This window comes from Rhamphochromis sp. 'chilingali' (assembly GCF_963969265.1).
Source record: "Rhamphochromis sp. 'chilingali' genome assembly, chromosome: 18".
Lineage (NCBI taxonomy): Eukaryota > Metazoa > Chordata > Actinopteri > Cichliformes > Cichlidae > Rhamphochromis > Rhamphochromis sp. 'chilingali'.
In genome coordinates, this window is record NC_137945.1 from 2472996 (window position 1) to 2496827 (window position 23832).

General features: G+C 45.3%; 1 protein-coding gene across 1 annotated transcript in view; it reads right to left on the bottom strand.

Moving 5' to 3' along the window:
- The window catches only part of LOC308385585 (uncharacterized protein), a 28999-nt gene extending 7454 nt beyond the window's left edge, over nt 1-21545 (bottom strand). The window contains exons 1-2 of the mRNA XM_080864606.1: nt 21388-21545; nt 12088-12194 (exon numbers count right to left, since the gene is read on the bottom strand). Coding sequence (XP_080720732.1) covers nt 12088-12105 — 18 coding nt within the window. The 5' untranslated portion in view covers nt 12106-12194; nt 21388-21545. The remainder of the gene's footprint in view (nt 1-12087; nt 12195-21387) is intronic.
- Between the last annotated feature and the right edge of the window lie 2287 nt (nt 21546-23832).

Below are 23832 nucleotides of genomic sequence, written 5' to 3' on the forward strand. Positions count from 1 at the left end.
ATTACAGTAATCCAGCCGAGTGCTAACAAAGGTGTGGATCACTGTCTCAAAGTGCTGCCGTGAAAGAATTGGCTTTATTTTTGCCAGCTGCCTGAGGTGAAAGAAGCTAGATTTTACCACTGCCTTAATTTGACTGTCAAGCTTCAGTTCACAGTCCACTTTGACCCCCAGGTTTGTGACAGTTGGCTTAACATACTGTGCCAGGGAATTTACATACACATTGGGGGTCTAAGTGGGGCTGCCAAAAACCATCACCTCGGTCTTTTTATCATTGAATTTTAAAAAGTTAACAGACATCCAAGCCCTAATGTCATCGAGACACTGAAGTAATGGCTGTGTGAGGTATCTGCCTTTTTTCTTTAGAGGGACATAGATCTGACAGTCATCAGCATAAAAGTGGAAAGGAATGCCGTGCTTTCTCAGTACAGAACCAAGAGGAAGCAGATATAAAGAGAAGAGGAGGGGGCCTAGAACTGAGCCCTGTGGGACACCACACAAGAGGGGAGCGGAGGACGACACATAGTCACCGAGGCTGACACAAAAAAGTTCGCCCCGCCAAGTAGGACCTGAACCACTCCAGTGCTGTGCCCCTAATGCCCACCCAGTGCTCCAAACGAGAGAATAAAATGGCATAATCCACGGTATCAAACGCAGCTGTCAAATCTAAAAGCACAAGAACAACACAGTCCCCAGCATCAGTCGCTAAAAATATGTCATTAAAAACTTTTAAAAGGGCTGATTCAGTGCTATGAAAGGCTTTAAAACCAGATTGGAAAACCTCTAACACATTTTGCTTTTCCAGGAAGGCCATTATTTGGCTGTAAACTACCTTTTCAAGAATTTTGGAAAGAAAAGGTAGTTTGGAGATAGGCCTGTAATTTGCAAGAACCGTAGGATCCAGAGCAGGTTTTTTAATCAGGGGTTTGACTACTGCATGTTTAAAATCTTTAGGGACGACACCTGACGACAGTCAGACTATGGTTTACCAGCTCAAGAACCAAAGGACCAACTGTAGGTAACACCTCTTTTAAAAGTTGAGGAGGGACGGCATCATTTGGAGACCCTACAGACTTAAAACGACCAACAGTCTCCTTTAAAACGGAAAGAGTCACATGCTCAAACCTGTCAAAGACAGCAGAGGAGGAAACAGAGACTGAGAGGTCACGAGCACAAGGAGAGACTTGATGAAAAGTGTTCAGCAGTGGAGGAGTTAAAACACGACAGTGCTGAACAGCAGCGTGAGGTTTAACTGAGGCACAGGCAAGAGGAACTTCAAACATCACAGGACTGTGGTCATAAAACACAGCATCACAAATCTATGTTAAAAACAGAAAAGCCATGATATAAAACAAGATCAAGTGTGTGTCCACGTTCACGTGTGGGACCTGTCACACATTGCACCAGATTAAACGAATCAATAAGGTTTAAAAAGCCCTTCGCCATGGGCATATCAGGACAACAGTCGTGAATATTAAAATCCCCAACAATATGAACACGATCATATTTTGGCAGGAATTCAGCCAAGAAGTCAGCAAAGTCAACACAAAGTCCTTATTGTATTTTGGAGGCCGATAAACCACCGCACACAACACTGTGTGAGAGCAGCCCAACTCAAACAGACAGTTCAAAGCTGGTGAACGACGGGGTTGATAGCTTCTTACATTTAAAATGACTTTTAAAGATCGTAGCTATTTCTCCTCCTCGGCCCAACATACGTGGGGAATTAGAATAACAGCAATCGCCAGGTAGAAGATCTGAGAAGAGGCTGCACTCCCCAGCGCTCAGCCACGTCTTGCACACACAGAGAAAATCCAGTCCTCGGGATGTGTAGAAATCCTTCAGGATAAACGTTTTGTTCGCTAGGGACCTAGCATTTACCAGGCCAATCCTGGCGGTAAGCGGCGGATCCCCGTCACTAGCCGTCCTAGAAGCCCGACACAGAGGCCGCAGGTTCCGCAGATTCACACCACGCCGGCGGGACTGGAACATCCCATCCAGGCAGATGACAGGTACCAGCCAGGTACAGACAGGTTCCAACGATCGCCGAGAGAAACAGAAGTTTGGCACCGCTCCTTGTTTTCTGGATAAGGGCTTAAGAGAATACCTTAAAGAAGCTTTCAGCTTCACCAGGAAGCCAGCCCTTTGACCCCGGCGTCAGCACTTTTGCCGGAGTGGTGGATCTGGAACACGGCACAGGTGAGCCGGGATCTCCGATATTAGCGGGGGCAAAGTTTTATGTCCAGCTTGGTTCCACTTTGCCCAGCCTTTGGCAGAAGGTCGGAGATCCAGTACGGTTAGGCGATCATACACCAAGAGAGAGTTGGCATTTATTACAATAGTCAATAAAATCAAAACAAACAACCAACACTGGCAGTGATAGACAGCAAGCCACATGCACCGGCGCCATCTTTTTTAAGGTTAAAAAGGTTAAGTCGGTGCGGCGCCACCGACTTAACCATGGAGTCGGCATCACATCATTCATGCTTTTCGGCATCACACCATTCATGCTTTTCTTCAAAGATGGCCTGGAGATCGAAAAATGGAATTACATCTGCTGTTCACCTGACTGCTGCTTCCAAAATGGCCTACAAAGCAGACTGGAGGAGCACTACCTTGCATCATGCCTGAACAGAAACATTGTCCAATTTCTTAAATATTCACATTACGGCCCACAGAACCGCTCCCAAACTTGGGGGGTGAATCAAACATGATTAGTCACCAAATACAGTTTTTAACCTTTTCTTTTTTGGCTTTTGCAGTGTTTGATTTTTGTCCCAGGATTGGCCCAGTTTTTGTGATTGAAACAAAAAGGCTTGGACAGCGAGCACAGCTCTGACTGGCTGAAAGAAGACGTTTGTTTTCCTTCTGACTGCATACTGTTTTAGCAACAATCCATACAGGTTGGCATCACCAGACCCCTTTGAGTTTGGGTTTGTGGTTGCATTAAATAAGATTCCATCTACAAAAAAGACTTACGGTTTAATTTGAAAATGAATAAAAACGAGTGCAAAAAAAAAAAAAAAACCTCGTCTGGATTATTTTCTGTTCAGTAGCTCTGATGAAAGATTTTTAATTTTGTGATTATGCTTAAGTTGTAGCTTCATTTAAAGGAAGAAGAGGTTGTGAATTGGAGCCAACACAGGGAGAGAGAAATTGAAGCCATATGTGTAAAAGGAATGTGGTGACATCCGGTTTTAAACGGACAGACTGGCACTCCCCCTCTCTTTCTCCTTTTAAGGAGTTCCATACATGACACTCCTACTGCTGTGGAGACTTGCTTTAAGTATAAATAAAGGACGTTCAGGATGCCCTGGGTGCTTTTTCTGTGTCTCATCTGTTGTGCACATCAGTGCAAAGCAGATCGGATCGTTGACTGCCCATGCGCATGTAAAAAATAGATATCTGAGTTGTGAGTTTCTTTATCTTCTAAATAATTTTCTCTTCACAAGCTCATTGCTGAGTAACATTTCAGACACTGAGATTCATCCTATAGCTGTCAGCGATCATGCTCCTGTATCTTTAACACTAATACAGAAGAATAATACTAACCAAGTAAAAACTGGAGATTTAATATATCACTGCTCAAAGACGAAGAGTTTATCAAATACTTTTTAAAAAAATGGACTCTATATTTAGGCTTTAATGACATTCCTGGAACATCAGCATCTGTCCTCTGGGAAGCAGGGAAAGCCATGATGAGAGGTAAAATAATTTCTTTCTCATCACATAAGAAGAAATAAGAAAACAAAAATATTCAGGAACTAGAAAAAAAAACATCAAAAAACATCAAATTCTTAGAAAAAGCCTATGTGTCACACCAAGATCAAGAAATATTAAACAAAATACGCAAAACAAAACTAGAATTAAAAGAAATTATTAATAAAAAGACGAAAATCTTAGTACAAATACTTTGCCTGCAAAATTATGAACACGATAACAAATCCGGACAATTTCTTGCTAACCAGTTAAAAATCAATAAAGAAAAAACAACTATATGTGCTGTTAAAGATTTATCTGGGAATACAATATATGATCTTAAAAAAATAAACATATTTTTTAGGGATTTCTATTAAACTTTATATACACCACAAATAAACCCATCTAAAAATGAAATCGATCAATTTCTCGACAACATAACTCTTTCAAAATTATTAGACACCCAAGCAATGGCACTGGATTCGTCACTGATGCCAGGTGAACTCCAGGAAGCTCTGATAAGTATGCCCAATAATAAGGCTCCAGGTCCAGACGGCTTTCCAATAGATTTTTACAAAGAATTCTGGGCGATTCTGGCACCAGTTTTTCACAGGATGTTGCAGGAAATCAAAGAAAATGGTAGACTACCACCAAATATGAACTCTGCAAATATCAGTCTCTTACTAAAACCAGGCAAAGACCCTGTATTTCCCTCAAGCTATAAAACTGGTTAAAAATATTATATAATTCCCCAACAGCTTGTGTCAGAACAAATGACCAAACAAACATCCTCCAGCTTCTGTCTCCTGAGGGGCACCAGACAGGGATGCCCACTCTCCCCTTCACTGTTTGCAATTTTTATTGAGCCACTAGCAGCAGGAATTAGAAAGGCTACAACAATTAAGGGCATAAAATGTAAGAATGTAGAACATAAAATCAGCCTTTATGCAGATGATGTGTTACTTTTTCTCCAAAACTCACAAACCAATCTCTCTGGGGTAATTGCATTGATAAACTCTTTCTCAAGTGTCTCCGTCATCGCCCACGTCCTACACACCACTCTCAGCCATGTGGACAAGAAACAGGGTAACTATGTGCGAATGCTGTTTGTTGATTACAGTTCAGCGTTTAACACAATAGTGCCCTGCAGACTGTTCACAAAGCTGAGGGATCTGGGACTTAACAGCCGTCTGTGTGCATGGGTGTTGAACTTCCTCACTGGCAGAACTCAGGTGGTGAGGGTGGGCAGGTGCTTCTCCAACAGCATCACCATCAACACAGGAGCACCTCAGGGATGTGTCCTCTCGCCACTGCTCTACTCCCTCTACACTTCAGACTGTGTGGCCACCCATGGCTCCAACACCATTGTGAAGTTTGCTGACGACACAGTGGTGTTGGGTGCCATCTCCAACAACGATGAGACGGCCTACATGGATGAAGTGAAGAATCTTGCATCGTGGTGCCAGGACAACCACCTCCAGCTGAACGTCAGCAAGACGAAGGAGCTGGTGGTGGACTTCAGAAGGGGTCAGCACAGAGACTACAAGCCCATTATCATCAATGGAGCTCCAGTGGAGAGGGTGCAGTCCTTCAAGTATCTTGGTGTCCACATCTCCTCAGACCTGACATGGGCTGCCCACATTCAGGTCCAGACCAAAAAGGCTAGGCAGCGCCTGTATCACCTACGACAACTGAGGAAGTTCAGGGTCTCTCCAAAGATCCTCAGGATTTTCTATACAGGCGCTGTGGAGAGCATCCTCACACAGAACATGACATCGTAGTTTGGGAACAGCTGTGTGAAGGACCAAAAAGCTCTCCAGAGAGTGATCCGTACAGCAGAACGCTGCTGCAGGATTGCTCTCCCCCCGCTTCAGGACACCTACACCAGGAGATGCCGGACTAGAGCAGCGCAGATACTGAAGGAAGCCGTCCCATCCTGGCAACAAACTGTTCCAACTTCTGCAATCTGATAGAAGGTTCCGCATCTTCCGGGCAAGGACAGAGAGACTCAAGAGGAGCTTCTATCCCCAAGCCATCCGTGCCCTAAACACACACACCCGCCCTCTCACATCATCTATAATTGACTGAGACAGGACTCTCTTCCAGACACTCTAAACCAAGGCACAATGTACATTTCAATTCCTTTAATTTTAAATATGTTTATATTGTCTATCCTGTAAAATAGTCAGATGTCTATTCATATTAATGTACAGAATTCACCTGCTTGCTGCTACTGCTGCACATTCACCCAATGTATATACTACATATATATATATAATGTTTTTCCTCTACACCCCCCCCCCAATTTTTTTGCACATGTCGAGGAGCGTGTCAGGCTACATTTCACTGTGTGTTATACTTGTATAACTATGCATGTGACAAATAAAGAACCTTGAACCGATTATTCAATTAACTGGTCAAAATCAACAGTCCTTCCGATTAATTGCTCCTTCCATAATTCTTCTCCTTCCCCACTGCAATCTGGAAATATAAAATATTTAGGTATTAATGTCTCTCCTAAACTTTCAGAATTAACTAAATTAAACCACATCCCACTTTTAACCCTTGAAGACCTACCATAGAACCAAGTCCGCCAGAGCTTATATTATAGTTTTACATGCTGTAGTGCCATTTTTGGGAGTATTTCAAGTTGCTATACATCAATACAACCATTATAGCCCAAATTTTAATAATATGTATGCATTAAGTGCATAGTAATTACATAAATTGCAAAAAAGTACAATAAACTACAAAAAAAATTGAAAATCGTTTTTTTAACATATATTTCTAGTTAGAGAAATTTAAGAGGCATATCCCTCAAAACTGTAAATGCAAAAAAGTTGCACAAACTAGTTTCCCACCACAGGAAATTAATTTTGAGTGTCTTCTTAGTTTTATTTTTGAAATACACCAATTTTCATATACTGTAGGAAAAACGAAAATAAATATTATAATGCAAATTTGCAAAGAAAACAGCATATGCATCAAAATAAACTATTTCCAGCAGTGCAATATGAGTCCTAAGCATCCCAGAAATGACACAGAAAGTCATAAAGTCAAATATAACTTTTAAAAACACCAGTATAGGCTCATGAGGCCCTGATGGCAAAAAACTACATTTCCGCAAAATGACGTCACTTCCGGTTTCGGGCAGGTCATGGCGGACATGGGATAGTTCACGCTGATGGATGTAGGAAGTGTTATGAACAGCTGATCGGATCGGCAAAGCGTGTTTCTGAAATATTTTGTTTTTGGTGCTGCAAGCGCTTTTTATGCAGTTTTTGCAAAGCTATATGTGGAAGGAAACTGTGACCTAGGACAAGCTGATGGCATAAGATGTAAGTACAATTCCTCCGGTTTCATATGCAAAAAAAATTATTGCGCTAGCTTACTTGGTTGCAGAGCTACCGGGATTTATAAATAGTTACGCAAAATGGAGCGTGTTCACTCCGACCGGCTTTAAAGGGTTAAAGACAGTAGAAGTTGATCTGGCTAGATGGAAATCTTTACCCATATCACTCATGGGAAGGGTCGCCGCTATAACAATGATGGTCTTGCCAAAAATAAACTATTTATTTTCAATGATCCCAAATAAGCCATTACAAGATTGGTTCAGATCTCTAGACTCGTATATTTCTAAATTCCTTTGGAAAGATAAACCCCCACGTATCAGCTTAAAAACACTGCAAAAGACCAAGGATAAAGGAGGATTAGATCTGCCTAACTTTAATCACTATTTTTTAGCCAACAGGCTTCAGTTCACCTCTAGATGGTTTAAACACACCCTCTTAGATGAACCTTGGATAGATGTAGAACAGGCCCTATGTAATAACCTAGAAATTTCAGACCTACCATTTATCAGCTCAAACATCAAACGACATGAATGCTTTAAAAGCGTCAGCATCAGCTCTTCTCTGACAGCATGGTGGGAGTTTCTAAAAATGACAGAGTCTTCATTAATCCCATGCAAACGTACACCTATCTGGAACAATCCGGACATATTACAAAACTTTACTTACAAACACTTTCTAAAGTAGATGAATCAATATCCCTTCCTACTGCAAAATGGGAAGCAGATTTATCGATCAGCTTAGACCCAAACCTTTGGTCTCAGATATGCTTAAAAACCTTTCAATGGATCAGAAATCCCAGTTTCCAATTAATACAACACAAAATATTACACAGAGTGCGCTATACTGGTCATAGGATGTTCAAGATGGGCTATAAGCCTTCCAACAACTGCTCACACTGCACAGCAAATACACCGGACAATTACATCCACGCTCTTTGGTTCTGTCCACTAGTTCAGAAGTTTTGGCGTGAGTTATGTGAAGACTTATCAAAGTGTCTGAAATGTAACATTCCAGCCTCTCCATTAGTATGCTTGCTGGGCAACTTGGATGAGGTCACTGCAGAAATAAACACAGCCCACGTTGTTTTTACGGCCCTATGCATAGCCAAGAAAATGGTCCTCATTAACTGGAAAAATAAAAATAATCTTAATTCTAACCAATATAAAAACCATCTAATAGATCACAGTCGTCTTGAAACAGCCTCACATTTGATCAATCCCTTTGGGCTCCTTTGATCGGCTTCATCACCTAGTGGGGGTGGGGGGGTCATGGTTTGGTCCTGCCTTCGCTATTGTGGTGGATACGGGGGTAGGGATGGCCTTGGGGCGTCTGGGGAGTCCCTAGGGACGTTTTCCCTTGAGGGCCTAACCCGGGGGATGTGGCCATGACCTGGTTAGGGGCTCTGGGGGCTCTTAGATGGTGTTTCCCTTGTGGCTGCGTACAGCAGAGATGGGGGAGGGTCTGTGCTGGCGGACGTTGGTTACTGGTCTGGTAGCCTGGGTCCGGGACGGGCGTGGAGGCTTGGGGGTGCTCCGTCCCCCGGTCTGGGGTGCTTGCTGGGCCTTGGGGGCTTGGGTCCTGGCTGTTGTGTCGCCAGAGCTGTGGGCGGGTGGGTGCAGGGGGGCTCAGCCCCAGTGTAGGGGACCTCTGGTGCATCGGCCCAACTAGGGGGCTCTCTAACTGGTGGGGAGGCTGTTATATCTTTGCAGGTGGTCTCCTCTCTACAGGAGCTCACTCTGCACGTGGGGGGAGCGATATAAGAGAGGTGGAGAATGAACTCAACCTGGGTGTCTATTGTCTTGTGTAGTTTGGGAGATGACTGATGGGGTGGGTGCAGTTTTCTCTGGGATGGAGTCGGGTGGGCTGCTCCGGACTCTGTGGGGCTGGGCGGTGCTGCTGCTGCGGGCCCCGGTCCGGATGGGCCTGGGCCCCCTTGCCCTGGTGGGTTCCAGAGTGTGGGGGTGCCTACTGGGGTCAGCGGGGGAGCTGGCCCCAGGGAGGGGCCGCTTGCCCCTCCCTTTCTTCCCTCCCCATCCTAAGCTGCCTCCCTATTCCCGCTCTACCACACCCACACGCACAGGGCTTGGAGTGCAGGTATGTCACCAAGGTGCAGGGGAGGCACTCCCCCTCTGTCCCCTTCTGGCCGCCTGTGCCTCAATTTTATTCTGCAACCTAGACATCCACATTACTCACACTCTCACATAACACATACATATAGGGCCTTGGGGGTGGGCACGTTTTATAGCATCCAAAGGATGGTCTGTGTATTCCAACCCACCTCTGGTGCTGTTGCCCTACCCTCAATTTTAAATGCATATAGACACTAAGGGTTTTCGGGAAGAGCCGTGCTGCTCTCTGAGAGGAAGCAAGTACCATGCTCTCCTGTGTTTTAAATGCACTTTAGAACAGCACACAGCAACACTACATATGAGTGGGCTTAGGGAGGTGTTGGGTCTTCACTCACCCCGGTTCTGTTAGACGTCAGGGCTGGGGCGCTGGGAGGAGGTGCTGGCCGTCAGATTGGGGTCTGGGATGCGGGGCCTCCCTACTACTGCAGATAAGGAGGTGGTACGCTTGCCTCCACCCCAGAGAGAAGGGTTACATCTCCTGGGTTTAGGTGCGGCTTGCCCCTCTGGGGGCGGGGGTACCTGGACCTGGGATATAGAGTATGTTTGGGGAGTGCGACTGTCTGTGCAGTGTCTATTTGTGTCTGTCTACACGTTGGGTGAGTGCCGAGTATTTGGTTGTGCACATGGGGTGGGAATGCACGTTTGTATCCGCGTGCGCCTGTTCGTCTGTGTCTATATGTCAGGTTGGGTCTTAGACTCAACCTCTCTGGGTACATCTCAGGCCCTCCTAAGTACGGAGGCCTATCTCCCCTCACCACACTCCCTGCCGGTGGCTGATGCCCTCAGACGTTGGTGTGTTGGTGGTCCTTGTCGTCTGGGGCTGGGCGCTCATGTATGTACCGGCTCACTGCTGTTGGCCGATTGGCGGGGCCTGGCGCCTGTGGCCCGGCTGGGCCCCTTCCGGGGGATGGGATGCCCTCAGGCCTCTGCCCTCTGGGCCTGAAGCTCGGTCCTCTCTGCCGCAGCTGGCTGCCGACAGAGCCCGCGGGCACGCCACTGCAACCCCCTCTGGCCTCTGCTCCGTAGCTGCTGGGTGACCTCTCGTTTGGGGCTCTACTCAGCTCTTCCCAGGAGGGTGGCACGGTTCCCCCCCTTTTGGTGGGCCTCCTTGGGTCCTTGTACTCTGGGGCCTCTGGATATCTGGGGCCTGGACCTCCTCCATACCTGCTTCATACCCTGGGGGACGGCGCTATGGCTCCCCACACTTCCTAGCAGATCGTTACATGGAGAAACCTTTGGAATACAAGCATGCTGATCCACACAGCTATGCACACAGGTGTACACACCGGTGTTCACAGACACGGACTACACCTTTCTTTCCTGCTGCCTCAAAGCACATTGTGCGCTGTCTATCTTGCGTGCTGCACAATTTATTTTTCTCCATACAGGTGATCCAGGTGTTTTGTTTGTTTTTCTTTTCTTTTTCTTTCTTTTCTTTCTGAGCAACACCCAGGAGGAAACACAGAAAGCGGTGTGATAGGATACAGAAGCAGGGTAAGCATAGAGGAGCTAATGCGAGGCTAGCTGCTAACCAATACAAGCCAGACGTACGGACACAGTTGCCGGCCAATGTCTGCTCCCTTGACAACAATATCAGACTGTGGAGCGCTTCTCAACACAGTGTGAGGAACGATGCTGTGGCAGGGCTTCCAACACATTACGTACTACAAGCCCCCTCCCCCAATGACAAGGGACACCAATTGTGAGTAAATGCCTCGAGCGGCTGGTCTTGAAGCACATCATGAACAGTCTCCAAATAGACCTGGATCCCCTTCAGTTTGCATACAGGACCAACCGATCTACAGAAGATGACCTCTCTCTACCACACTCCATGTTATGCTGTCACACCTGGAGAGGAAGAACACCCCTCTGCCAGAGTCCATTTCATCGACTTCAGCTCAGCTTTTAACACGATCATTCTGCAGCAGTTGGAAAAGCTGATGCTATCAGGCGTGGACCCTGCAACCTGCAAATGGGTTTTCAGCTTCTTGAAAAGCGGCAACAGACAGTCAAGGTGGGCAGCCACACATCAAAGACCATCTTGTTGAGCACAGACTTTCCTCTGGGGGGTGTCCTGAGCCCGTTGCTGTTCAGTCTGCTCACACATTACTGTAAGCCAGACTCAGTGCTAATCATATTGTTGAAATTTGCAGACAACAACTGTGGTTGGTCTCATCACTGACAACGACCACTTATAGAATAGATGTGGAGCAGCTTGAAGTGTGGTGTAGATCCCGTAATCTCACCAACAATGTGGACAAAACAAAAGAGATGGTGATCGATTTCAGGAAGTCTGGCAGAGATCACCACACAGACTTCACCATAGAGGGTGCTGCTGTGGAGAGGGTCAGCAGTGTTAAGTTCCTGGGTGTGCACCTTGCTGATGAACCGTCCTTCTTCATTAATACAACAGCAGTTATCAAAAAAAGCACAAAAGTGTCTGCACTCCCTTGGGAGACTCAGAAAAGCAGGACTGCACCCAATAACCATACATTCAGCTATTAGCACAGCTATACTCTGATGCCTCCTATCCACACACACACACAGCATACAATATACTCCCCAGATACACACACTACTTAATTTAATTAGCCCCTTCTGTGAAAGGGCTGATGCTACCTGTATGAGTGTGACTATTTGGACTGGAGTTTGTTTATGAATTAAGATTTTATGTTATTTACCCCTTTTTATTGTTGTGATTTATTACTGCCTTTTTACTGTTTGTCAAACCATTTTTCTTTTTAGTTGTATTGATTATTGCACTGTAGATGCTGGTGAGAAACACTTTCATTTCAGCCTGGGTAATACCATACGAAATGACAAACTTCTTCTTGAATCCTTTTCAATCTTGACAAACAAGCATCAGCTGATGAAGTGCACAGTTTCAATAAAAGTGATAGGTTCTTCACCTTTTGTGTTGATGACATTTTTGTCCACTGTAGCGGCTGAGCTGAGTCCGAATGGTTGAAAATGTTCGTCTGGTGCTCCGTCAGACTCTTCTCCTCCTGCTGATCGGCTGGGACACAAAACAGATCTTTGTAACATCACAGTGAAACAAGAACAGAGGACGGAGTCTTGACTGATCAGGCCCCATCATAGCTTAAAGATCTCATAGCATCACACTATCCCATTAGAGCACTTTGCTCTCACACTGCAGGCTTACTTGCAGTTCCTACAGTATTTAGAAGCACAACAGAAAGCTGAGCCTTCAGCTTTCAGGCCCCTCTGCTGTGGAACTGGCTTCTAGTGTGGATTTGGGAGACGGACACCCTCTGAAACAATGGTACTCATGGCCATTGATCAGTGGTCTTTGACCAATGGTCATGAGAATTTGCATATTAATGATCCAGGAACTTACCTCAGCCCATTGTTCATCCAGTGGGCTAGTTTCAGTTATTGTGCAAATGTTCTGTTTATAAGGTCGGAAACCTGCAGTCAGCTGAAGAAGTCGCTTGGATGAGTGATGAAATGTTTGTCCCACTAAAAAAACTACGTCCAGAACAAAATATTTTATGAAAATGTTTTTAAATGAGAAAGCATTTTAAGCATATTCCCCGCCAAAAATTAACAAATTCTCTCCATCAATAAATATTTGACACTCAGGGAATTTTTTACCTAAAATTTACTCACTGCAGGTTGAGTGTTGACTGAAAATGACTTTAAATCATCCAGGAAAGTCTATAAAAAAAAGATCAAAGCTTATCGCTCTACAGCCTGATAAAGGACACAGGTACAATGTGTCTGTGGATGCGAAATAAACATGATTGACTGAATAGATGTTGAACAGGTGTGTTCTAGCAGCTGCAAAAGAGACTGGACAGCATGGACATGGACACACACACACACACACACACACACACACAGCACCTTGTGTTTGTAACCGGGGGGGGGGGGGGGGGGGGGGGGGGTGTTTACGGTGGGAGGTGCTTGTGATGTGTCTTATTGTGTGAACTGTAACAGTTTGTCAATAAAAAGGCTACGAGGACAGCTGCTCTTTGAAGGATTTGGGCTAGAGACAGGTGGAGCGTGAGCTCCACTGCCTGCTTCTGACCAAAGCCTTTCCTCGTTAGCGAGTTAAAGACCGGTTGAAGATGTTCTGTCTTGATTTCGCTCTTCATGAGGAATAAGTCTCTAAACTAGCGGGGCCTGTGGGAACACAGACCCAACAGTCATAAATATTTTGTACTTGTTAATCAAATGCGTATTTGTAACTTTGTAAACCAAAATATGTGAACATTTTACTTTTGTGCATCTACAGATGAGAATTTGTCTATGTGTATAAAAAATATTTCCAAGTGTTACAAATTTTTCTGTTAATATCTGGTTACAGATACTGTTAGGATTTAAATACATATAGTCTTAATGCTTATTTGCAAAGTTGCAAAACTCAATACACAAATACGCATTTGATTTACAAATACAAAATATAGGGGGGTAAGGAGGACGGAGCAGAGGGTAAGGAGGACGGAGCAGGGTAAGTGACGAGTAAGGTAAGCGACCCATGTTGTAGGTGACGTCAGACGCCGGAGAATTGGCGGAAAAAAAGCAAATGGCAGCATAGAGTTTAACAAAGGTTTTCCAAGCTTCAGTATTACCAAATATACTAATCAATTGTCATATAACTAACAACATCTGTTTTATCATCTCTAACACCCTGGAGGACAACGGGGAGAGTTTAGACGCTCTCCAAGATTACATCGACCGCTGTTTTCAAGATTTAGTAATGCAGAAGGCCCAGAGTGCATCCTCCCCGACCAAAATTGAGACGCCGTCATCGAAGAGATGTCGCCCGGCAGACTCCCCCGGTACAACATCGCCTGCCGGCAAAGACAACGCAGACATCCTGGAGTCAATCGACAAGCGATTGTCCAGTTTCGATGCGAAGCTGTCCCTGGTGGAGATTTTACACCGGGAATTTAAATCTCTGAGAGAATCCCTGGAATTCAGCCAGCAGCAGGTGGAATCGCTTGCCGCTGAAAATACCACGCTACAGGAGTCGGTCAAATCTCTCACCGATAACGTGACCCAGCTAAACATTGAAAATAAAAAAATAAAAGAGTCCGTTATCGATCTACAAGCCCGTAGCATGAGAGATAATCTTGTGTTTTCTGGTATTCCAGAATCTGCCGGAGAGGACGCGGAGGCAACGGTGAAAAGCTTCATTAAAATCCACCTGAAGCTGCCGGAGGACACCGTAAAGAACATCGACTTCGATAGAGTACATCGCTTGGGGGGGCGTGAGGTCGCGGACCGGGAGACCACGGCCTATTGTGGCCAAATTCAGTCAATTCAAACAGAAGGAACAGGTGAAGAGTCGCGGCAGAGAGCTGAAAGGAACGGACTTCAGCGTGAACGACCAGTTCCCCAAAGAGATCCTGGAACGACGCAAGGTCCTGTTCCCAGTTCGACGTAGCTTCATCCAGAAAGGCTCCCGTGCTGTCATCGCCGTGGACTGGCTCTACGTGGACGGACAGCTCTACCGCGACCCCGGCACCACACCGTGGTTATATTGACTGCACTCCAGATAAGAACCCGCTACACTCGTTTCTTATTCATTCACACTTTCTCTTTTAACATGGGTTTAACCTAGTAATATCAGTATGATGTCATAGCAGATATAACACCGTCACCCTCCGTCATTGCTTTAATTGGAATGTTTCCGTTTCGTTTCTTTTTTGTTGTTGTTGCTCACAGTTCATGTGGTTTCTTTCTTTCTCTTGTCTTTCACTGCTGTGATCACCTACTTCCCCACTAACCTACAAACAACACCCTCTATTTCTCCATATTTTCACACCACGATCACGCAAACACATCCGCTCAACGGCAGCATATTCACAACAACCTCACAGCACGCACAGACTTGCAGGACACATAAGCAAGCCACGCTTGTTCATATTAGTGAATATTCACACACATAGTCAGACTTATGGAGCCTCTCACCACACCTTTTTTTCTTCCTCTCGCTCTTTCTATTTACAAACAAGGGATGTTTCCACATTCTCTCCACCCGTTTAAACGAAACACCCAGTGTACATCATTAGAAATACACACACAATTATGGGCATGCTGAGGTTTGTCACATGGAATGTAAATGGAGCTGGCACCAGAGGAAAGAGGTTAAAGATATTTAACCAGCTTAAAAAACTACAGGCAGATGTTGTTTTATTACAAGAAACTCACAGACCTGTCACAGGTTTAAACGAACTTAAAACACCTGAGTTTCCTAACGTGTTTGCAGCCTGTTATAATTCTAGACAACGGGGAGTAGCAATTTTAATATATAAAAATGTTAATTTTACAGTACTCGATACAGTTATAGATCCAGAGGGTAGATTTCTAATTATTAAACTATCAATATTGAACAAAAAACTATGTATTGTAAGTATATATGGTCCAAATGTTGATGAACCCTCATTCTTCCACGGATTTTTTAGTGCACTCTCTGAACACCTCGAATGCACACTCATTCTTGGCGGTGACCTCAACCTTGGACTAAATGAAGAAATGGATAGGCTCAACACAACAGGAAGTCAGCGCAATTGGCAGTCCACAAATATAATCAAACAGTATATGAGCGACTTTGGCCTTCGTGATGCATGGCGCTCCCTTCACCCCAACAGTAAGGAATATACTTTTTTCTCGCATGTTCATCACTCTTACTCTAGTCTGGATTATTTTCTGGTCAGCAGCTCACTGCTGAGTGACATTTCAGACACTGAGATTCATCCTATAGCTGTCAGCGATCATGCTCCTGTATCATTAACACTAATGTACAAGAATAACACTACGCCAAGAAAAAACTGGAGATTTAATACATCATTGCTTAAAGATGAAGACTTCATTAAATATTTTAAAAAGGAATGGACTTCATATTTAGACTTTAATGACACTCCCGGAATATCTGCTGCTGTTCTATGGGAAGCAGGGAAAGCTGTAATGAGAGGTAAAATAATTTCTTTCTCATCACACAAAAAGAAAGAAGAAAACAAAAATATTCAGGAATTAGAAAAAAACATCAAATCACTAGAAGAAGCCTACGCGTGCAACCAAGATCAGGAAACATTGAACAAAATACACAAGACAAAACTAGAATTAAATGAAGCTATTAATAAAAAAACACAATTCCTTATACAAAGACTTCGCTTGCAGAATTTTGAACACAGTAACAAATCAGGTCGATTTCTAGCTAACCAGTTAAAAATAAAGAAAGAAAAAACAACTATATGTGCTGCTAAAGATTTATCGGGGAATACAATATATGACCCTGGAAGAATAAACAACATTTTTAGGGACTTCTATGAAACTTTATACTCACCACAAATAAACCCATCTAAAAATGAAATTGATCTGTTCCTTGACAACGTAACTCTTCCAAAATTACTAGACAGTCAAGCAATGGAACTAGATTCGCCACTGACGCCAAGTGAACTCCAGGAAGCCCTGATAAGTATGCCCAATAATAAGGCTCCAGGTCCAGACGGCTTCCCTGCAGAATTCTACAAAGAATTCTGGACTATTCTGGCACCAGTATTCCACGGCATGTTGCAGGAAATCGAGGAAAATGGCAGACTACCACCAAATATGAATTCTGCCAACATTAGTCTCCTGCTAAAACCAGGCAAAGACCCTTTATTTCCCTCAAGTTATCGTCCAATTTCTCTTTTAACTCATTCACTGCCAGCCATTGGCAGTGAATGGGTTAAACCCATTGACTCATGCACTGCAATTGACGGCTGTAGACGTCAATGGCAGTGAATGAGTTAAATGTAGACCTTAAAATAATCTGCAAAGCTCTCTCAAAGAGATTAGAGAAAATAACCCCCCTCTTAATTCATCCTGACCAAACTGGTTTCATAAAAAGTCGGCACTCCTCAACAAACACTCGTAGATTACTTAATTTAATAGACTACTCATACGATAAAAACATCGAAACCATAATATTATCTCTAGATGCAGAAAAAGCATTTGATAGAGTTAACTGGAAATTTTTATTCGCAACTTTACACAAATTTGGTTTTGGAAACTCTTTCATAAACTGGATAAGAATATTATACAATTCCCCAACAGCTCGTATCAGAACAAATGACCAGACATCCTCCAGCTTCTGTCTCCTGAGGGGCACCAGACAGGGATGCCCACTCTCCCCTTCACTTTTTGCAATTTTTATCGAACCTCTAGCAGCAGCATTTAGACAGGCTACAACAATTAAGGGCATAAAATGTAAGAGCATAGAACATAAAACCTGTCTCTATGCGGATGATGTGTTTTCTGCAAAACACACAAACCAACCTCTCTGAGGTAATTACTCTAATAAACTGGTTTTCAAGAGTTTCAGATTATTCAATTAACTGGCCAAAATCTACAGTTCTCCCCATTAACTGCTCCTTCCATAATTCTTCCTCTGCCCCACTGCAATCCGGAAATATTAAATATTTAGGTATTAATGTTTCTCCTAAGCTTTCAGACTTAACTAAATTAAACCACATCCCACTTCTAAAGAAAGTAGAAGGCGATCTGACTAGATGGAAATCTTTACCCATATCACTCATGGGAAGGGTCGCCGCGATAAAAATGATGATCTCGCCCCAAATTATTATCTAAAATATACAGAACACTTTCTAAATTAGATGAATCAATATCCCTTCCTATTGCAAAGTGGGAAGCAGATTTATCAGTCAGCTTAGACCAAAACTTCTGGTCTCAGGTATGCTTAAAAACCTTTAAATTGATTAAAAATCCCAGTCTGCAATTAATACAATACAAAATACTACATAGAGTGCACTATACAGGTCATCGGATGTTCAAGATGGGCTTTACATCTTCCAACAACTGCTCACACTATCAAGGCAATACACCAGACAATTACACCAGTGCAGAAGTTTTGGCGCGAGATATGTGAAGACTTATCAAAGTGTCTGAAATGTAACATTCCAACTTCCCCCTTAGTGTGTTTGTTGGGCAGCTTAGATAATGTCACTTCAGAAAAGAATATCGCCCATATGGTTTTCACTGCCCTATGCATAGCCAAGAAAACAGTCCTCATGAACTGGAAAAATAAAAACAATCTTAATTCTAACCAATATAGAAATTATCTATTAGATTACATTAGTCTTGATACAGCCTCTACCACCACATCAGATCAATTGCTCTGGGCTCCTTTGATCAGCTCCATCACCTAGTGGGGGTGGGGGGTCATAGTTTGGTCCCGCCTTCACTGTTGTGACTGGTGTGGGGGTAGGGACAGGCTTAGGGCGTCGGGGGGTTCCCCGGAGGCATCTTCCTTGGGGGGCTCAACCCGGGGTAGCGGTCATGTCCGGGTGGGGGCTCTTTTGGCTCTTGGGTGACTGTTTCCTCGCGGCTGCGTGCAGCGGGGCTAGGGGAGGGTCTGTGCTGACGGACGTGGGTTACTGACCTGGTAGCCTGTCTGCCCCTGGGTGGGTCCGGGATGGGCGTGAGGTTCTGGGGGCGCTCCGTCTCTGGGCTGGGGCCCTGGCCGGGCCTCGGGGCCTTGGGTCCTGGTTTGTGTGTTGCAGGGGTTGTGGGCGGGTGGGTGAATGGGGGCCCATCCCTGGCGCAGGGTGCCGCCGGTGCGTCGAGCCGCCTGGGGGGCTCTTCAACTGGTGGGGGAGATTGTCACATCTTGCAGGAGCTTTCCTCTCCTCAGGAACTCTCTGCAGGAGGGGGAGATACAGGAGAGGTGGAGGAAGATCTCAGCCTGGGCGTCTATTGTCTCATGTAGTCTGGAAGATGAATGGATGGTGGGGTGGGTGCAGTTTTCTCTGTGGTGGGGTTGGGTGGACTGTCCCGGGCTCTGTGGGGCCGGGGGGCGCTGCTGCGCTGGGCCCCGGTCTGGATGGGCCTGGGCCCCCTTTTCCTGGCGGGTCGCGGAGTATGGGAGTGCCTACTGGGGTCAGCGGGGGAGCTGGCCCCAGGGAGGGGTCACCTGCCCCTCCCTTCCTTCCCTCCCCATCTCCAGCTGCCTCCCTCTTCCCGCTCCACCACAACCACCCACACATGCAGGGCCTTGGAGTAGGGGTATGTCACCAGGGTGCAGAGGAGGCTACCCCCCCCTCTGTCCCCTTCTGGCTGCCTCTGCCTCAATTTTATCCCACAACTTAGACATTCACATTACTCACACTCTCATTACACATACATATAGGATCTTGGGGGTGGGCACGATACACAGAGTCCAAATTACCATCAGGGTGTACACTTCACCCCTGGCGTCGTTGCCCACCTCTCAATTTTGAATACACGTAGACATTGAGGGCTAACAGGAGGGACTATGCACTTACCTGCTGCTCTCTGGCAGGTAGCTCCATGCCCTCCTGGGTTTTAATTGCACCTTAGAACACACATGCATCAACACTACAATGAGCGGGTGGAGGGAGGTTTGGAGTCTTCTCTCACCCCCGTTCTCTGTAGCCTGCTGGAGCGGGGGGGCTAGGAGGAGTTGGCCGTCCAGCTGCGGTCTGGAGTTTGGGGCCTCCCTGCTGCTGCGGAGTCGGGGCGGTCTGCCTCCCCCCACCGCAGGGAAAAGGATAACACCACCTGGGTCTGGGTGCAGTTCCCCCCTCCAGGGGCAAGGGTACCTAGACCCGGTTCGTAGAGTACGCTTGGGGAGTGTGATCGTGTGTAGATCGTCTCTTTATGTCTGTCTCCATGTTGGTTGAGTGTGGAGTAAGTGCATAGGAGAGCATGAGGGTGGAGATGGATGTTTGTGTCTGTGTGTGCCTGTATGTCTGTGTCTATATGTCAGGTTGGGTATCAGACGCCACCTCTCTGGGGACATCTCAGGCCCTCCAAGGTTTGGAGGCCTATCTCCACCCACCACTTCCCCTGCCAGTGGCGGACTCCCTCAGGTGTCGGTGCGTTGGTGGTTCTTTGTGTCTGGGGGTGGGCGTCCGGGTACACACCGGCTCACTCCTTGGCGGCCGCTTATCGGGGCCTGGAGCCTGGGGCTCGCTCGGGCCACTTCGGAGGTGGGGTGCCCCCGGCCTCTCGGCCTGGGGCTCAGTCACTCAGGCACAGCTGGCTGCCGGCGGAGCTCACGGGCGCGTCACTGCAACTCCCCCTGGCTTTCGCTCCGCGGCTGCTGAGTGAGCCCTCATCTGGGACTCTCCTCAGCTCTTACAGGGACAGTGGCGCGGCTGCCCCTCTGTTGGTCTTCCTTGGTCTCTTGTGTTCTGGGGGCCTCTGGATGTCTGGAGTTTTGATCTCCTCCATGCCTGCTTCATACCCTGGAGGACGGGGCTGTGGCTCCCCACACTCCCTAGCAGATCGTTACATGGAGAAACCTTTGGAATGCAAGCATGCTGATCCACACAGGTGTGCACACAGGTGTACACACGGGTATTCACAGACGCGGACTACAGCTTTCTTGGCTGCTGCCTCAAAGCACACTGTGCACTGTCTATCTTGCGTGCTGCACAATATCGTTTATTATTTAGTATCTACTGATATCTACTGCTAGCTAGTTTATTGTGATGGTGCTGTTTTTTTTATTATGTTGCTCTTTGTTGTTTGCTTTCTCTTCTATTTTTTTTCTCCATACAGGTGACCCAGGTGTTACAGGTGACCCAGGTGTTTTGTTTTTTTTGTTTATTTTTCTTTCTTTCTTCTCCCCCTTCTCACCGTCTCTTCTCCCCTTTGGTTTTCTTTCTCTCCCTCTCTTTCTTTCATTCTCTCTCCCTGTCCTGTCCCCCAGTCGTGTCTGTCCCGTTTGTGGCAACTGAAAATAAAATAAATTCATAATTATAATAAAGGTCAATCAAATGGACCAATATGGCAAGGCCATGATGATCCACTTGGTAAAATAAATCCGCTTGGCATCTTTCTTGGCCTTCAGACAACAATTCTGATGGCTAAAGATCCAAACGGGACACAAAAAAACAAAAAAAACAAAACAAACCCAAATACAAAATATTTATGACGACATTTGAGTCCATACAAATAGAAACGAGGCTGTAGAGGTTTGGTGCAGGCAGAAAAACAGCTGCAGGGACAATGAAAAGACTTTTCTGCTCCAACTTCTCCCAGCATGCTGAGCTAATGATTAGTTGGTGTTTTTCTCCAAACACTCTCTCACTCTTCTCTCAACGTGTTCACAATAAACTGTGAACAGACACCTAGGAGAGCAGCAGAAGACCTCATTCAGGAGCTAAACTCAACATGAACTGAACTCACAGTAAAGTTAGCTCGGTGCTTACCTTTAGATGAGCCCACAAACCGAGAGAAACTCCGCGATGAAGCTGCAACTCTTTCCAAACACAGGAAACAGATCAGGGAGCAGAGACCCACGTGGTTCACGCTGATCTCAGCTACGATCCAGGAGACAAGGGTGGGCAGATCGATGCAGATATCGATCAGGACGTTGGTAGTGGTTTATGATCGATACTTTACTTTGTTTCTCTCCTCTAAGTTCACTACTTTACTCCCGTTTCATGCAAAAGCAGCTCTCTCTGCTCGACTCCTGTCCTGCACACACACCTTGCTCCGCCCCCTTCTTCCTGATTTTCTTTGATTCGTTACTGTGCGATCACGTGACTCAGATGCCCTGAGAAAACACATTTGGGCTGCAGACGACTCCTCTCCTGCACACACACTTTGCTCCGCCCCTTTTTCTGTTCTGCTGTGATTCGTTCGTGTGACACAGCTGAGCCGAGAGAACACATTTGTGCTGCTGAGTAGTGATGGGATTTCCGGCTCTATTTAGAAAATGGCCTGTATTTATATAGCGCTTTATTAGTCCCTAAGTACGGTGGCTCCTAGAGACAAAGCATGTACAAACTCCAAAACACTTGCAAACTCCATAACCAGTGTTGGGACTAACGCGTTATTACGTAACGCGTTACAGTAACTACGTTATTATTGTGGTAACGAGCACGGTAGTTATTATGCCAAAATCAGGAACGCGTTACTCGTTACTGGGATTTAGATAGGGTCGTTACTCGTTACTTCGTGTGGTGGCATCGCGGAGCTTCCACAGATTCAGTAACATTAGCAAGTGGTGGAGGCCAGCGGGTGGATGAAGGAAAAGGGACGCAGAAGGAAAAGAGACCTGAGGCGGCCGCCGGTCCAAGTGTGAACTGAACTTCAGGTAAGAAGTTATGACCTGCAGTCTCTCTGGGTCAGATATGAACCAAGTTTAGGTGGAGTTTATTTTCGCTATTCTGACTTTTTCCGTACTGCGTACTAGCTAGCATGACGGAGTTTCTATACAGCTGGGTGGTGCTATGAAGTTAATGATGTTGAACTTTATTTTGTTCATTAGTTATTAGAGTTGCCAACCGTCCCGTCTGGTATTTAGAGAAAATATTACGCGTTTCTTATTGAGGTGAAAAGGAACAGTTTGTCCCTTAATTCAGCTACAATGAAAAAGACACAAAGCTGGAGTTACTCTGTGTCTTTGCTGCACAGCTGCCTCTTCTTCTTTCATTCTCCCCCCTCCCTCTCCCGTTTCTGCTTCAATCATGAAACTGATCAATGATCAGCTGATCGTCTTTTCTCTCTTGTTTGTTTATCGCTCACTTTGCGCCGAAAGAGGAAACCAGCGGATGTCGCGCTAAACAACAGCAGCACGTTTAAGCTTGATCAGCTGTTGTTAGAATTTATATAATATTAATTTCTAGTATCAGCTGATGTTTGCTGGAGCCACAGCTGCAAAAAAGCTGCTGGTCATGATGTCGGTTTGGATATGTGGTGAGAGGGAAACATGAAGATGAAACCAGGAGATGTCCTTACTGGATCATCAGAGCTGTGATGGAGAAACAGGTTTACCTTTTAGGTGACATGAATGAGTTGAAGGGAAGTTATGAACTGTTTCTGAGAGACAAATAACCCCAGGATCCTTTTTTAGGTAGCTGACAGCTGGTAACTGTGCAGGTGCGGATCTAGCAAAGTGTTGCCAGGGGGGCAGGTAGGGCATTAACAGGGAAAGGGGGGCACAAAGAAATACTTTTCTTTCTTATTCTCATTTAAAATGTCTCGCTTTTAAAAAATAATTATCTGAATCTTACAACAAACGATTGATAGATTGATGCATATATACCATCAGAACAGTGTACATCACTGTCACAACAGTGTTTATTGTCATTCAAAGACTTTATGATTTTTCCTATAATGGTGGGCCGGTCTCTAGTTAAAATGCCCAGCACTTTTTTTTTGTCCCAGTCCAGCTCTGTATGCAGCTCATCTGCAGTCTGGTGTTACCTACATCTTCCTATTCAGAAGGCAGAATTTCCGAGTTCTGAGTACAATCAAAAGCACCACGACTGCAGTTTTTGTGTTGGATGTAAAAGGCGCACATGACGCTGTGACGTAGGCTAGAATCATGGCAGCAGTCAATGACGGTCCAGGCGTGGGATTTCTCTCGTGGAAATATGCACATTATCTTTTCCTTTCTATTGGTAGGTGGCACAGTGCACTGTGGCAAGTAAGCAAGCTAGAAGACTGGCAAAGTTATGGAAGCAACACATTAACAAGAGAATTCTGAGCAAAACCAAAGTTACTTTCCCTAGTAACTAGTTACTTTGAAAGTAACGAGTAACTTGAAGTAACTGAGTTACTTTTGAGAGAAGTAACTAGTAATGTAACTAAGTTACTATTTTAAAGTAACTTACCCAACACTGTCCATAACACTCCAAACACAAAAT